General features: G+C 41.7%; 1 protein-coding gene across 2 annotated transcripts in view; it reads left to right on the top strand.

Annotated features, from left to right (window-relative positions):
• Positions 1-13,443, top strand: part of LOC135713945 (zinc finger protein rotund-like) — a 113,431-nt gene that overhangs the window by 62,102 nt on the left and 37,886 nt on the right. Inside the window, exon 1 of one of the 2 annotated variants that reach the window (XM_065237164.1) lies at positions 3,980-5,114. The exons of the other annotated variant lie outside the window; for it this stretch is intronic. Coding sequence (XP_065093236.1) covers positions 5,070-5,114 — 45 coding nt within the window. The 5' untranslated portion in view covers positions 3,980-5,069. Of the gene's footprint in view, positions 1-3,979; positions 5,115-13,443 lie in introns of those variants that run through there. 2 annotated transcript variants of the gene reach the window in all.

The raw sequence follows: 13,443 nt of genomic DNA, 5'->3' as shown, positions 1-13,443 counted from the left end.
CCGCCTATTTTGAAACTAATGGAAATGAACTCCCCCTGAAATTCTTCCCATTTTTGGAGCTTACTAAACATCTTTGAAATGCTCCCGTATTTTGCTAATGTTGATAAAAATTCCTGAAGTTCTTGGATCTTCCCTTAAGATACACAGACTTCAATGAAGATCTCTATGTGAAGTTTTCAGAGTTTTTTTTCTGAAAATTCGGGAACTTCTTTATGCTTCCGCAATTTTCACTGAAGTTTACTGTCACAAGAACTGCCCTTAAATTATCGACACTAATTCATAACTTCTTCAATAGGCTAGACTTTCCTGATGTTATTTATAGTAAACTTCTAAATTTCCTTGAAACTCTCTAGTCTGCCCTGAACTTCTTAGTATTTTTTATATGAACCCGCATTTTTTTTTTTTTCTGAAATTGAGGTTTCGACAGTTTTCCTTAAGTTTTATAAATTTTATAAATTCTCGAAGTTTTCTAAACGTACCTGAAGTTTTCAATTTTTTTTTTCTGATGTTTTGGAAAATTTTCTGATAATTCCATGACGCTTCTGAAGTTCTCTGATCAATCATAAAATTTTCGGAATATCCCATAATTCCACTGAACTCCTTGTAAGTCGCTGCAAACCTTCTAAGGGATTGTTAGGTAGTTATCTGATTTAGAACTTGTATGAAAATTAGATTCCTTTGACAATCTTCTCAAAATTCTCCTCAAAACTTATTTGGCATTCTTATTCTCTAATCAATGCAATGAATCCTAAAATTTTGTCCAAGTCCAAGTAATTATCGCCATATTTATAACTTTTTTCTTTTGACATAGATTGCTGAAATTCAATAATGCTGGTATTCATCTTTTAACATTTTTAGCTGTTTATATGAAACTGGGAAAAGTATGCTGGGCACTCGGGAAAAAATGGCAATTTATTTTCTTGGATGCAGTGGCAACCCTGATATTAAATACTGCATCACCCAAAGGAAACGCTAAATCACTTCAGAAAAGTTTAGAATAACTTCGAATTGTACTGAAAAGCATTAAATAACTTCATAAATGCTTGAAATCCCTTTTAAAAGTATTGAATTACGTTGTATAGTACTTACTTACTTCAGAAAAGTTTGAAATAATTTCGGAAAGTACTGAATCACTTTATAAAAGTTTGGAATCCCTTCGAAAAGCATTAAATCATTAAAAAAAATATTTCAATCACTCTTAAAAGTACTGACCTACTCTGGAAAGTACTTAAAAACAACAGAAAAGTTTAAAAACATTTCTGAAAGTACTGAATCACTTCAGAAAAATGGAATCATTTCGGAAAGTACTGAATCACTTCAGACTAACTTTGTAAGCTTTAGAACTTTGAGAGCTCTGTATGACCCAGAATCTAGAAAACTTCTCCATTCTTTACCTCGGAATTCTCCTCAGAATTCCATTAAAGTGAACCGCAGAATTTTTATCAGCATTATCTAAGAAATATCCTCAAGATTCTGCTGCTCTTGGAATTCTGGAAAGTATTAAAGTATTATCCCAAAATTACCTTGGATTGTTTCTCTGAAATGTCTTGAAATCATTTTCAAAATTCCCTTCAGATAATCTCTTAAAATTTCTTTGGGTCTATTGAGAATTCGATTCCTTTAAATTTCTTCTCAAAATTCCTTTGAAACAGTCTTCCGAACCATCCTGAAATGCTACTCAGAATTCTTTGAAAATTTGCTCAAAATCAATTTTGAATTGCTCTATATTTACCAGGAGTCCTGTCCCACAATCCTCGTAATAGTTTCTTCAGAACTGCCTTGTTATTTATCATTATTTCTCCATACAATTGTCTTGAAACACTTCCTACAGTTACCTGGAACTTCTTCACAGAATTCCTTTAGAAGTATCTCTAGAACATTTTGTCCAAGCGATGATTTTTTTAAATCAGATCTTGACAATTACGCCAAATTTGATATTTTTTTTTAATTTTATAATTTCGGGCTAATGTATACTAATTTATTTAAATTATGAAAATATAATTTGACAATTATATGCAATTTTGGAGTATTCCATTTCACCTTATTGATGATAATTCAAAACTACTCACCGGATCTCATGAAATAGCATAGTTCCAGTGGTGGGCACATTTTTGTTTAATCGTTAACCGTTACTCAACGGCGTCAATTTATGTTAACGAATGAACGTTTCCGTTAAACATGAAATTGATTAACGATCGTTAAATTGTGCTCCGTTAAGAACAAAGTTGATAGAATCTACAAATGACCGTTTTCATGGCTGATTTGCCTTGTAAAATCTGGCATGATAGCCGCTATTTGTGGATTATATCGATCTTGTTCTTAAATTATTCGTTGATTTCATGTTTAGGGTTGATGCATATATTTTGTCACGCTCTAAGGGGGTGGTCTACGATTTTGTGACAAGCAATGCATTAGGTATAAGAAAAACGTCACGATAGGGGGGAAGGGGTAATTTTTTGCTCGATTTAGCGTGACATAATTAATGCATGAGCCCTTATGGATTTGTATTCTAGGAGCGAATCTGCTATGCACGACATTCTGATTAACGGGCGTTGGGAGATGGTAACTGCAATTAATGCAGTTATCATCTCTCTGATTGACAAAAACATTATTTCTTGAATAGTTCCAATTCCATTTTCCAAAACAGCATTTGTGGAAAGATTAACGTTAACAGCATTGATTTCATCTGTAGCTTTAAAGTTAACGCGTTAAATTCGCTGACATACTTATTAAAGGTTAACGATGCTTACTTTTCCGATAACGGTGCTCACCACTGCATAGTTCTATAGACCCAATAACTACTAAATTTACTTACAACAATAATTTAATTTCTGCACCTTTACTATAGATAATAATAGAAAAAACTTTGAAAAAGGACAGCCGGTGTGGGTCCTGGAATCCAGAAATAATGAAAAGAAACCACCTAAAAAAAATCGCATCTTTAGCATGATGCCGAAAACTGCATCCATCTCGCACACTCGAACGAATGGGACCGACCGACAGGCTCGCCGTCGTCGCCGTCCGTACCATGACGATGATGACCGGCGTATTATAGCCCGTGTAGTTGTGCGGGTGGGTGGGTGGTTATGTGTTGGAAGCCGGGCTGCACACCAATACAGGTGCTGCTTGCATAAAATATAATAATAGAAAAAATGGTGATGATCGTTCGCGTATTTTTCTTTTTTTCAATCGATGCTCGCTGCCTTGCGATTTTTTTATGTTAGAAATTTGTGCATGATTTTTTGTGGAGAACCAGAGCGGCTGCTGACTCTGAGTTCTATGTGTCGCTGGGGTGCCACTTTCTTTTCTGACGCACACAGACCAAAGTAAATGGATTGATGGATCTGAGTTTTCTTGTGTTGGTGATTTTTTTTTCTTTTCATTATTTAACAATCCGCAAAAAAATAAAGAATCGACATATGTCTCAATTCCAGACACCGAAAATCCTGTTCCGTTTCCCGGGAAAAACGTTACATAATTCCATGAGCTCGTTTCCGAGGTGCAATGCATCCACTAAAAATTGTCACGACACAATGATGTATTCTGGGAATTCTCAAGGTTAAGATCCAATCCCGATTGACGCGATCACTCAGCAAAGGTAGATAGAATTCGTTTGGGCGTAATTTTTTTTTTCTTGGGCCAATAAGATCCAACTAGAATTACTGCGATGCCCAGGTAGACGACCGTCAAGCTGCTCTGTGCCGTGTGGAAGGTAACTCTAAAATAACAGAGATTGCACTCTTGTGATGCTGAAACTGGACCACTCACTCACTAGCCCCCGTTGCGTTCTCTGCCGTTCGTTCGTTTCCAATTGGACAAAATTCTCCGATGGATCTGTGTCTCTCTACAATAACAGAGAGCGCTCGAAAGTGCTCTAAAACAACATACATGCCGTGCGAGAATGAGTGCCGCCGAACCACACGGGACCAGTTTTTTGCTAGAGGACAAACGAGTTCAGCTTCATCCGTGAGTCCAACGTCGGCGCGTACGGGTGTGTTGTGCATAAAAAAATCCCCAGTGCTATTGTGTTTATTTAACTTCTTTTTTGTAAAAATTCTGGTGACTGACTGTGCTCTAGCCAAGTTCCACTGATCTACTGAACCAATTGGGGATAGTTGTCGGAAAATTCTCGAAGCCTCTTGCTGGACAACATCAGTGATCTCGTTGATGATTGAGGTTCTCGATATTTAAAAAAAAAACGCATAAAAGCGTCTCCAGGAGCCCCAAAAAATCAACCTCTGTCTCACGTTTAGTAAAGCAAAAAAAAATATGGTGTAGGAGAGCGAAAAAAAGTGAAGGTACCTATATTGAAAAAAAAAGTTATGGCGTACCGCCACCACTACCAGACTAGAGAACCGTGAGTGACACGTCGCCGTCCGCGGTGTTTCGTACGTGTGCAGCAGTCCAAGTGTGTTGGGAGTACATATTTGCCAAAATAGCAGTTCGTCGCACGCGCGCTCCTGAGTGACCATACTGTGGAATATTTTTTGCAAACCGTGTGAGTGACATCAAGATTACACCGCCACCTTTTTGAAGTTGGTCGTGTGAGGGAAGATTAAATTTTTTGCACTCTTCGGACGAGCAAAGAAGAATGCCGAAAACGAGTTTCATTGATTTGGGTAATTGCTGAAAATTGGCAGTTCTCATCCACTTTGGAATCGATTCTGGCCGATAGGAACAGGCCCAAAAAGGAAACAAAAGCGACCGTCGTACACCTATAGATCCGAAGCAACAACGTGTGTGAAAGCGCCGATTCGTGCGGGGAAAAATGAAAGCGAAAGTTTAGAGTTGTTTTTCTACTTCTAACTTGTACCGCTCGGCGACGACGCCGCCGCTGAATTCCGTGAGTGGAAAAGAAAAAAAAAATCAAGAAGAGTACAGGCCCCTGGTGTGCCGAGCCGAGGTAGGGGGGCGTGTGTGTAGTTGTGATCCGTTTGAACACTGCTCTGTCATATACCTCCGGTCCCGGTACCGAAAAATCCACCAAGCTGGCTCCGGTTTTTGGACAACTGATCATCACGGCGGCCGCGGTGGAAAATGGCAAAATTCCGCCGACGGCCCTCGTCCAGATGAAACGGGAAAAGAGCGAGGAAGCCGAGGAGCTCGATGTTAAGGTGAGTGGATCGCGTCGTGTACTCAATGTCGAATAAAAACATACACAGAAAAGCGAAAAAAATATCCTATACACCAACGTTAGAGCACACGGATGATAGCTACCCCAAAAAAAAAATACCACTCTTCGTCCCTTTCGACTGGACTGGAGCTTGCAAAAGAGAATGCAATTTTTCGTATATTTTATTATTATGTTGTTTTTTGCTTCGCATATCAGATTTTGTTGTTTTTGGCTCTTCTCTTTTCGTGCACGTTCGCGTTAATCCGTGCCCACTAGGCCTACTGACTGCTACGATGGCGGGCGAACGAGCGAGCGAGCAAGCCAAGCGACATACGAAGGAGTGTAGGCAAAACTGACTGATGTGAACTGAATAGTCAGGGGTGTGCTTAGGAGTCTAAATGATCAGTCCAATAGTAGCCTGATCTCGAGGCATCAAAACGGTGCATGTAGTCTAGGACAACAGTGGCTGAATCAACGTCCTTGACTGTGGTGCATTTGAACGCTCATGATCCAAAATAGTGAGATCTGCACATTCCTTCCCGCGGATATTCTTTTTTAACAATGTGACATTAGTATCTGCTGATCGAACTATCGACAAGTTCTTTGAAACTGTTGAAACTTGCCAAAGACTGTTTGTGAAATCGCTGAAATCGACTTTTTCTTTCTTGTTGGCACATAATTCAACACGCGTTCCAACCGACCACAAACTTAGATAGTGTTTTTGAAAATAAGCGAAAACTTAAAAAATACATTAAGAAAAACAGACGGATTTATGTTAAGACACACATACACTCAACAAAGATACGCAACTGAATATGGTGGAATATATCACCGAAACGTCGGAGACTTGATGTTTTTGCTGCTTTTGGAAGACTGAATTTCAGAAATTTTATCCAGGATTATCCAAAACCTCTTTTCTTGTTTGGAAACTGTCACAGGGCATAGATTAAGGGCCAGCCCAATAGCTTAAAGATGCAGCCATTTATGATGAATGTGTTTTTTTTTTTCATTTTGTTTATTAAAGTAAATTTTGTTCATCGTCTTCGGTAGTATTGTACAGACTAGTTCAACTTATGCTACGTTTTTAATCCTATGTGTAAAATAAGTTAGTTTGTTTACTAAAATGAACTATGACGATTGTACATGACAAGTTTTTCTATAATCAATCCTCGTAAATTCGCGTAATTAACATCAAATATTGATCACTTCGGTATGAAATCAATTTGGAAAGGCATTTATGACCTTCCGGTCGTATGAAACAGGTCCAAATCCGCCCTTATTTGTTTTGCATTGTTTATGGCAAAATTATGAGATTTTCATTAGTACTAACGGTAAATAACTCACCATCACTAGCGGATTGTGAGTACTTGGCCACCTATACATCTTACATCTTGAACTGAGCGGATTGTTATAGCCATAACACGTTATATGTCCGGGAACAGCAATGAGAGTGCCTAAACGTTCAGAAGTATTTGCAGGAGAAGGTCCGAGCAATCCACGTTATTGTTGAGGATGTCAAACACAACCAACCTTGGCAATTTCAGCCGTCTTGTCGAGAGTAGTTCTAAATCAATCAGTCGACATCATTCCGGATAATCGGATCATTCCATGGTAGATGCCGAAGAGCAAAGCAAATGAAAGATTTCTACACACGCTCAATACGAATCACCTGAGAAGTATGGTATGGGGCCAAATGGGAGCTTCGTAGTCTAGGATAATACGAACTAAAGCACGGTAGGTGAATGGTAATGCATTACGACGGATGAACCCAAGAATCAAAAAAGCTTTGGCAGTAATAATGGAGATGTGTTCGTTAAATCGGAGCTTGAAATCCGTGATACCTCCTAAATCACTGAATTAATGTACATGGTCCAACGAAGTAGCGTCGATATTGTCTTGGCACTTGCCATTTATTAATGTTCACACACATTCCGTTTTATTTGCACCATCGCGAACGGACATCGACATCCAATATGGACGTCATGACTCGGAAGATTTTGAGGTCGTCGGCAAAGAACAGTTTCCCAGATGATATTTGTAATCATTAATGAAAAGGATAAAGATCAATGGACCTTACACACTCCGCTGCGGAACTACAGATGGAATGTCGAATGTTCTGGAACATCCACAGTTCACTTGAACGAATGCTTTCCTACTGGTTAAGTATGGCATAAGCCAGTCGGATCGCTAATAAAAATAACCATAAACGAACCCAAATAATAGAACCTTTCCACAAATGGTTTGGATGATACCCGGAACACGTCGTTAAGCAAAATAACCATAACAATTTTATTAGGGATATCTAATCAGGAAGACCAATATATCTCAGCTTCTCCACCGCAAAGATGTGTGGAACAGTACTTGATTCCGGCATTCAATCTCTCAAAACAACACGTTCGTATAGCATAATAAGTTGGTTGTTGCAGAGCGATACGTAGCGAATTCATGCTGGTAGGTATTCCGATATTATCGATTTTTTTGCAGACAGTAAGACCTCGTGAATCAAAGATTCAAGGAGTTTTCATAGGCAGCAGAAAATCGATATCAGGCTTCAATTTTCGATGAGGCACAAGCTATCTGATTTGTGGATAGGAATCATTTTTGTAGTTTTCCAAAATCTCGGGAATGTTAGATGTAAAAACATTCCCGACGATTGAAAATCATCGTCATTGGTGCGCCAAAAGACTCAGTGCAATTCTTTAGTAGAATAGGTGCTAATCCATCTGTACCGAAAAATAGGAGATCGTAGTGAGCTGTGCTCGAAGAGAGACTTAGAAAATTTTCAGCCGTCAATTTTTGCTCCGTTTTTTCTAGACTTTTGTGAAGTTGTAATTAGTGTTCCTTCAACTATTTGCCACCCCAGAGTTCTTAAACCACTGATCATCTCGGAACCTAGCACCATTGGTTGTTCTTTGTGGCTCTTTGTGTTCCTTACAAGTGGGTCAGATTCTCCGTTTAGCAGCCTGAATCCATTCAGCCACAATTGTGCTTTCATCATCTGACTAATCAACTGATTGGCCATACAGGATTTTTGGTTCGCTTGTCCGATACTAAGAATAGGAAAACCTATTTTCGAGCCCAGTCAACCAACCCTTGAGTATGGAGATCACTGTAACAGGACATCGTTCATGGATCAATTTGGTGAGTCCGTTGCAATTTATTCTGGTGCTTATAATTGGCAGGATCCAATATTGGACAGTTTGATGTTTATAAAGTACTATCAGTTAAAACTGTGTTTTTGAGATTTGTCTATATATATTCTTTGGTGCTTCCTACATCGGTTGCAGGACAGTGTTACCGATTTATATTGGATAATCCAAAGCTATGTTGATCATTATAACATTAAATTTTGAATAACAACCCTAATAAACAAATACCATAAACGAACTGTATCTCGGATAGGTAAACCATCCCACATAGGGTTTGGATGATACCCCGAACACGTCGTTAAGCTCTCTTTTATGGTTATTTTTATTAGGGAAATGATAAGACAATCTTATTCAAATGTCGTAATAATACCTCTGACCAAGGAAGAATGATTTATATAGTTTTCATAAAAGTTGACAATACAAATACTAATGAGGAAAGGAATTCCGCATTTCCTTTTCCCAAGTCCTTTTCCTCTCCTTCCCTTCCCTTCTTCTCTTTTCAGAAAGCGAGTAATGGCGCTATAACCATATGCCATATAGGGCTAGGACAAGAGTTAGTGCTCAGGTCCCAACCGCTAGAAGAAAATGGTAGCGAGCAAGGGCGCTATAACCTAGGCGAATACAGCATTCCCTCCGTATAGGTTACGTCCGCACACCGCTCTCTGTTGTCCTTCGACTGAGGTCGGCTGGATCGATTGAGGGATGGCAGTGGGTTGGCGGTGCCGTCCACGCTTGTACGGAGGGAGGACTGTACGCTCGAACACAAGGGGTAAATACCTGTGTTCCATCCCAGGAGATCGGACAATCAAGGAGTGTACATTAACTTTCTTAGCTCTGTCACTCCCAACGATTTATATAGCCTATTTTCAAATCCTGCATACGGAGCGGTTGGTACGGTATGTCCCCGCTCTTTGATTACCTGTGGATTAAATGTTAACCACTGTCTATACTTATTAAGTAGACATGGTAAACATTCACTTCCACAAAAATTAACTTAACGCTACACAGTAGGCCTGGCCGCTTTATTGTTTGTTTCACATCCTTGATGTGCAGCAAGCATTAATAATGACAAGAAAAATGATAGATGTATCATTTTCCTGGATTCTTTCAAGTACTGGCTGTGTATGTGTAGACTAGACTAGACTAGACTAATCCATCTGTACCGAAAAATAACTTATTTGGTCCGGTCTCGGTGTAAGAAAAAGGTTTGCTTTATTGCTCGCTTCAATATAATGAACTGATATCGGAGTAGATGCTTTTCGTTTGGCTATTTATTTGCGACTGAGACTGATCTGGCTCTTGTATAACCTTTATATGAGATGCTCATGATCGAATACAATTAAAAACCCTACCTACGGTTACTCGTGTGATCATTCGGTGATAAGGAAATCTAGAGAGAGAGAGATCAGTATTGCCAAGGGCTCTAGTACTACAATAGAGTATTTCATTTGGATATAATTAAATTCTCAACATAGCCGGCCACCGTTGAAAAGGTTGCTTTTCAAAAGACCCTATTATCTTAACTACTAGGTGGACCGGTCGATTATCTGATCTAATTCAAACATAAACAAATCTTCGTAACACGTGCTTCTTCGTATACAAGTTCGGGCTGCTGGTCTCTTCGGTTGTTGACATGTGGGACATCGATATCTTCTCGTTCGGCGGTTGCCGACTGGTTGCTTCGTTCAATTGGATACGAGAATGGCTTCTTGCACTTGCGGTGGCTGGGTTGATGATAGGGCGACGGACCTCAGACGTAGCAGATGTTTTGGTTGATATACCTTTGGAACTAGGTATTTGCAGCCTGACGGAAATCCTTCTACATGCTTGTAGCGTTCGAAATGAGTGTTCACCTGGTCGTCCGATGTTCCTCGAGGTCAGCGGTCAACTCACAGAGCCAGATGCCATCGGATGTGCCAGTGAAGCCAGTCTCAATTTACCATTGATGTCACAGTCAGTTGGTCGAGAACAAACAGAAGCATTAGTTGGGTAATGTTAGTTAGTATACGGGACGACACAAAAGCGCCATTGCGCTGAGCATGCTGTTACATCTCAGAGAGTGCATTATCTTCACCAGCGGATGTTGGTGGCTGTACAGGGAGCACGCAAATTTTCGAAATTGCGCGCCGGTAGTCTCCGTCAAGGGTTCGAACAGACACCACCCGAACGTTGCCATCGTCCCCACGGAAGATTTCAATGACACGACCATACCGCCATTTGAGCGGTGGAAGATTTTCATCCTTCAGCAGCACCACCGTCCCGATGCTGATGTTGTCGCGCAAACGAGTCCATTTCGTGCGAGGGTGGAGCCCGGAAAGGTAGTCGGTGCTCCAACGCTTCCAGATTCGTCGAACGAGTTCTTGCGAGTTCTGGTAACGATTCAGGCGATTCGTTGATAGTTCTGCATACGAAGGCTCTGGTATAGAAACCAGCGGCCGATGAACCAGAAAGTGACCGGGAGTGAGCATTTCCAGGTCTTCTGGTTCGGAAGTTAGTGGTGTCAGCGGTCGGGAGTTTAAGCAGCTTTCGATTTGTGCCAGAATTGTTTCGAGATCGTCCTTGAGGAGAATGGTGGTTCCGATTGTCGCCTTGAAGTGCTTTTTAAAGGACTTGACTGCGGCCTCCCAAAGGCCGCCGAAATTGGGAGAGCGTGGGGGAATAAATTTGAAGAAAATTCCTTCTTCAGCACAGTGAGCGGTGACAGCGTGTTTATGTTGTTGTGAACGGAATTGCTCGTAGAGCTCCGCTAACGTCCTTGATGCTCCCAGGAAGTTCTTTGCGTTATCGCATTCGATCACTGCTGGTCTACCACGCCGGGCTACAAAACGCTTCAGTGCAGTGATGAAAGCGTTAGTCGAAAGGTCAGCTACAAGCTCAACATGTACCGCTTTTGTTGCAAGGCATACGAATATTGCAACGTAGCACTTGACAGGAGCCGATTTTCGCAAAGCGTGTCGATAGAAGAGCGGGCCACATAAATCTACACCAGTGTTGAGAAATGGAAAAGCTGGAGTAACGCGTTCGGCAGGTAGGTCTCCCATGATCTGCTCGGTTACAGTGGGCTTGCAACGGAAGCACTTCAGACAATCGTGCACTACTTTCCGCGCCAGGTTGCGTACTCGTAGTGGCCAAAATTTCTCACGGACACTCGCAGCTGCGGTCCAGCATGTAACAATTTCTGATGGTAGGACGCCATGATGAGTTCAGTTAGTGGATGATGCGTGGCGAGGATCATCGGATGCTTCCGGTCTTCTGAAACAGGTGCGTTTCGAAGCCGGCCACCGATGCGCAGGATCCCGTTGACGAGGATTGGATGCAAAGATTTTAGCTTTGAATTTGTCTTTACATGTTCACTAGTCCGAAGTGATTGGAGGTCTTCTTGGAACGATTCGGATTGTGCTATACGGACGAGAGTTTGTGTTGCTTGATGAAGTTCTGATGTGTCGATAAACCCTGTGGTTCGATTCTGCCGGTTCGCACGCTTAGAGTTGTGGATAAACCTTCGAAGATGTGCCACTAGACGAACTAATGCTGGAAACGACGATCGTAGACGGAGGATTGGGTTTGGCGGCTGACTTTGTACTGGAAGAGCAATCGATCGTTCCTCCAGATCTTCAATTAGGAAATCGTCGTTGGATGTACGTATGTGTGACGGCCAGAATCTAGAGGTTTGCTGAAGCCAGGGAGGGCCGTGCCACCAGAGGTCAGTTTCCATCAGTTGAGTAGGCAGCATTCCACGCGAAATAATATCTGCGGGGTTTTCTAATCCGGATACGTGTCCCCAAACTCCATGCGTTGTTAGGTGCTGGATTTCGGAGACTCTGTTAGCCACAAATGTCTTCCAGCGTGAAGGAGTCGCTGCCAACCAATGTAGCACAATGGTTGAGTCGACCCAAAAGAAGGATTTGAGGTTCAATTTCAGACTTTGTTGTACTTTCTGGAAGAGGTGGCTCAGTAGCAATGCACCGGAGAGTTCAAGGCGTGGAAGACTGAGTTTTTTCTGCTTCTTACTATTTCCCAGAGGAGCGACCTTCGACTTGGAAGTGAGGAGATGAACAGAGATTTCCCCACTGGAGGATACTGCACGTAAATAAATGCAGGCTCCGTACGCACGTAAAGAAGCGTCGCTGAAACCGTGTACTTCGAGAATTATAGGTTCGGAAATCGATATGACTCGCCGTGGCACAGTGATGGTTTCCACAGCTGCAAGTTCGCTCCTGAACTGCAGCCAGCGATGTTGCAGTTCTTCTTCTAACGGTTCGTCCCAGGTCTTCTTACTTTCCCAGAGCTCTTGCATAAAGCATTTAGCGAGTACGATGACAGGGCCTACGAGTCCTAAGGGATCGTAGAGGCGCGCAGAATCAGAGAGGGCGATACGTTTGGTGATGGCACCCTCTTCATTCCACTTCGGTACGTGGAAACCGAGTTTGTCGGAGGCTGGTGTCCACTTGAGTCCCAGGGTTTTAACCGATGAAGTGGAATCTAAGTCAAGAACGGAACGTTCGTCACGGAGCTCAGCGGGGATGCTTTTCAGAATTTCTGGGGAATTTGACGTTACGACTAAAACCGGCGGATTGCAACAACTCAAGGAGCTGAGTGCATAGAGTTTTTCCTTCGTCCACGTCGTCAACTCCGCTAATCATATCATCCATGTAGAAATCGTTGGCGAGAACCCTTGCGGCAAGTGGATGAGACGACTGGCCTTGTTTGGCAAGCTCTTGAAGACACTTAGTGGCTAGGTAGGGTGCAGTGGATGTTCCGTACGTGACAGTCTTGAGTTTGAAGACCCGGATTGATCCACCAGGTTTGTCTTGCCACAGAATTTGCTGAAGAAGTTGGTCAATGAAGTTCATCCAGATTTGACGATACATTTTCTCAATGTCAGAGATAATGGCATATTTTGGAAATCGGAAACGTAAGGTAATGCAGACTAGATCTTCCTGCACTACCGGACCCACCATTAATACATCATTGAGGGATATTCCTGAGTCCGTGGCGCACGAAGCATCAAAAACAACCCGTAGTTTGGTGGTAAGACTATCTGGACGAACCACACAGTGGTGTGGAAGAAAGTATGTAAACGACGGTCTTGATAACTCGTTGGGAACTTCCTTCATATGCCCAAGCTCGAGGTATTCTTCAATGAAAGCCGAATAAGCTGATTTGAGTGAAGGATTTGCT

Source organism: Ochlerotatus camptorhynchus, unplaced genomic scaffold, assembly GCF_037179485.1.
Source record: "Ochlerotatus camptorhynchus isolate MF236.1 unplaced genomic scaffold, CSIRO-AGI_Acam_v1.1 ptg000597l, whole genome shotgun sequence".
Classification (NCBI taxonomy): domain Eukaryota; kingdom Metazoa; phylum Arthropoda; class Insecta; order Diptera; family Culicidae; genus Ochlerotatus; species Ochlerotatus camptorhynchus.
Note: the sequence above shows the minus strand (reverse complement) of the source record. Positions and strands in the feature narration are given on the sequence as shown.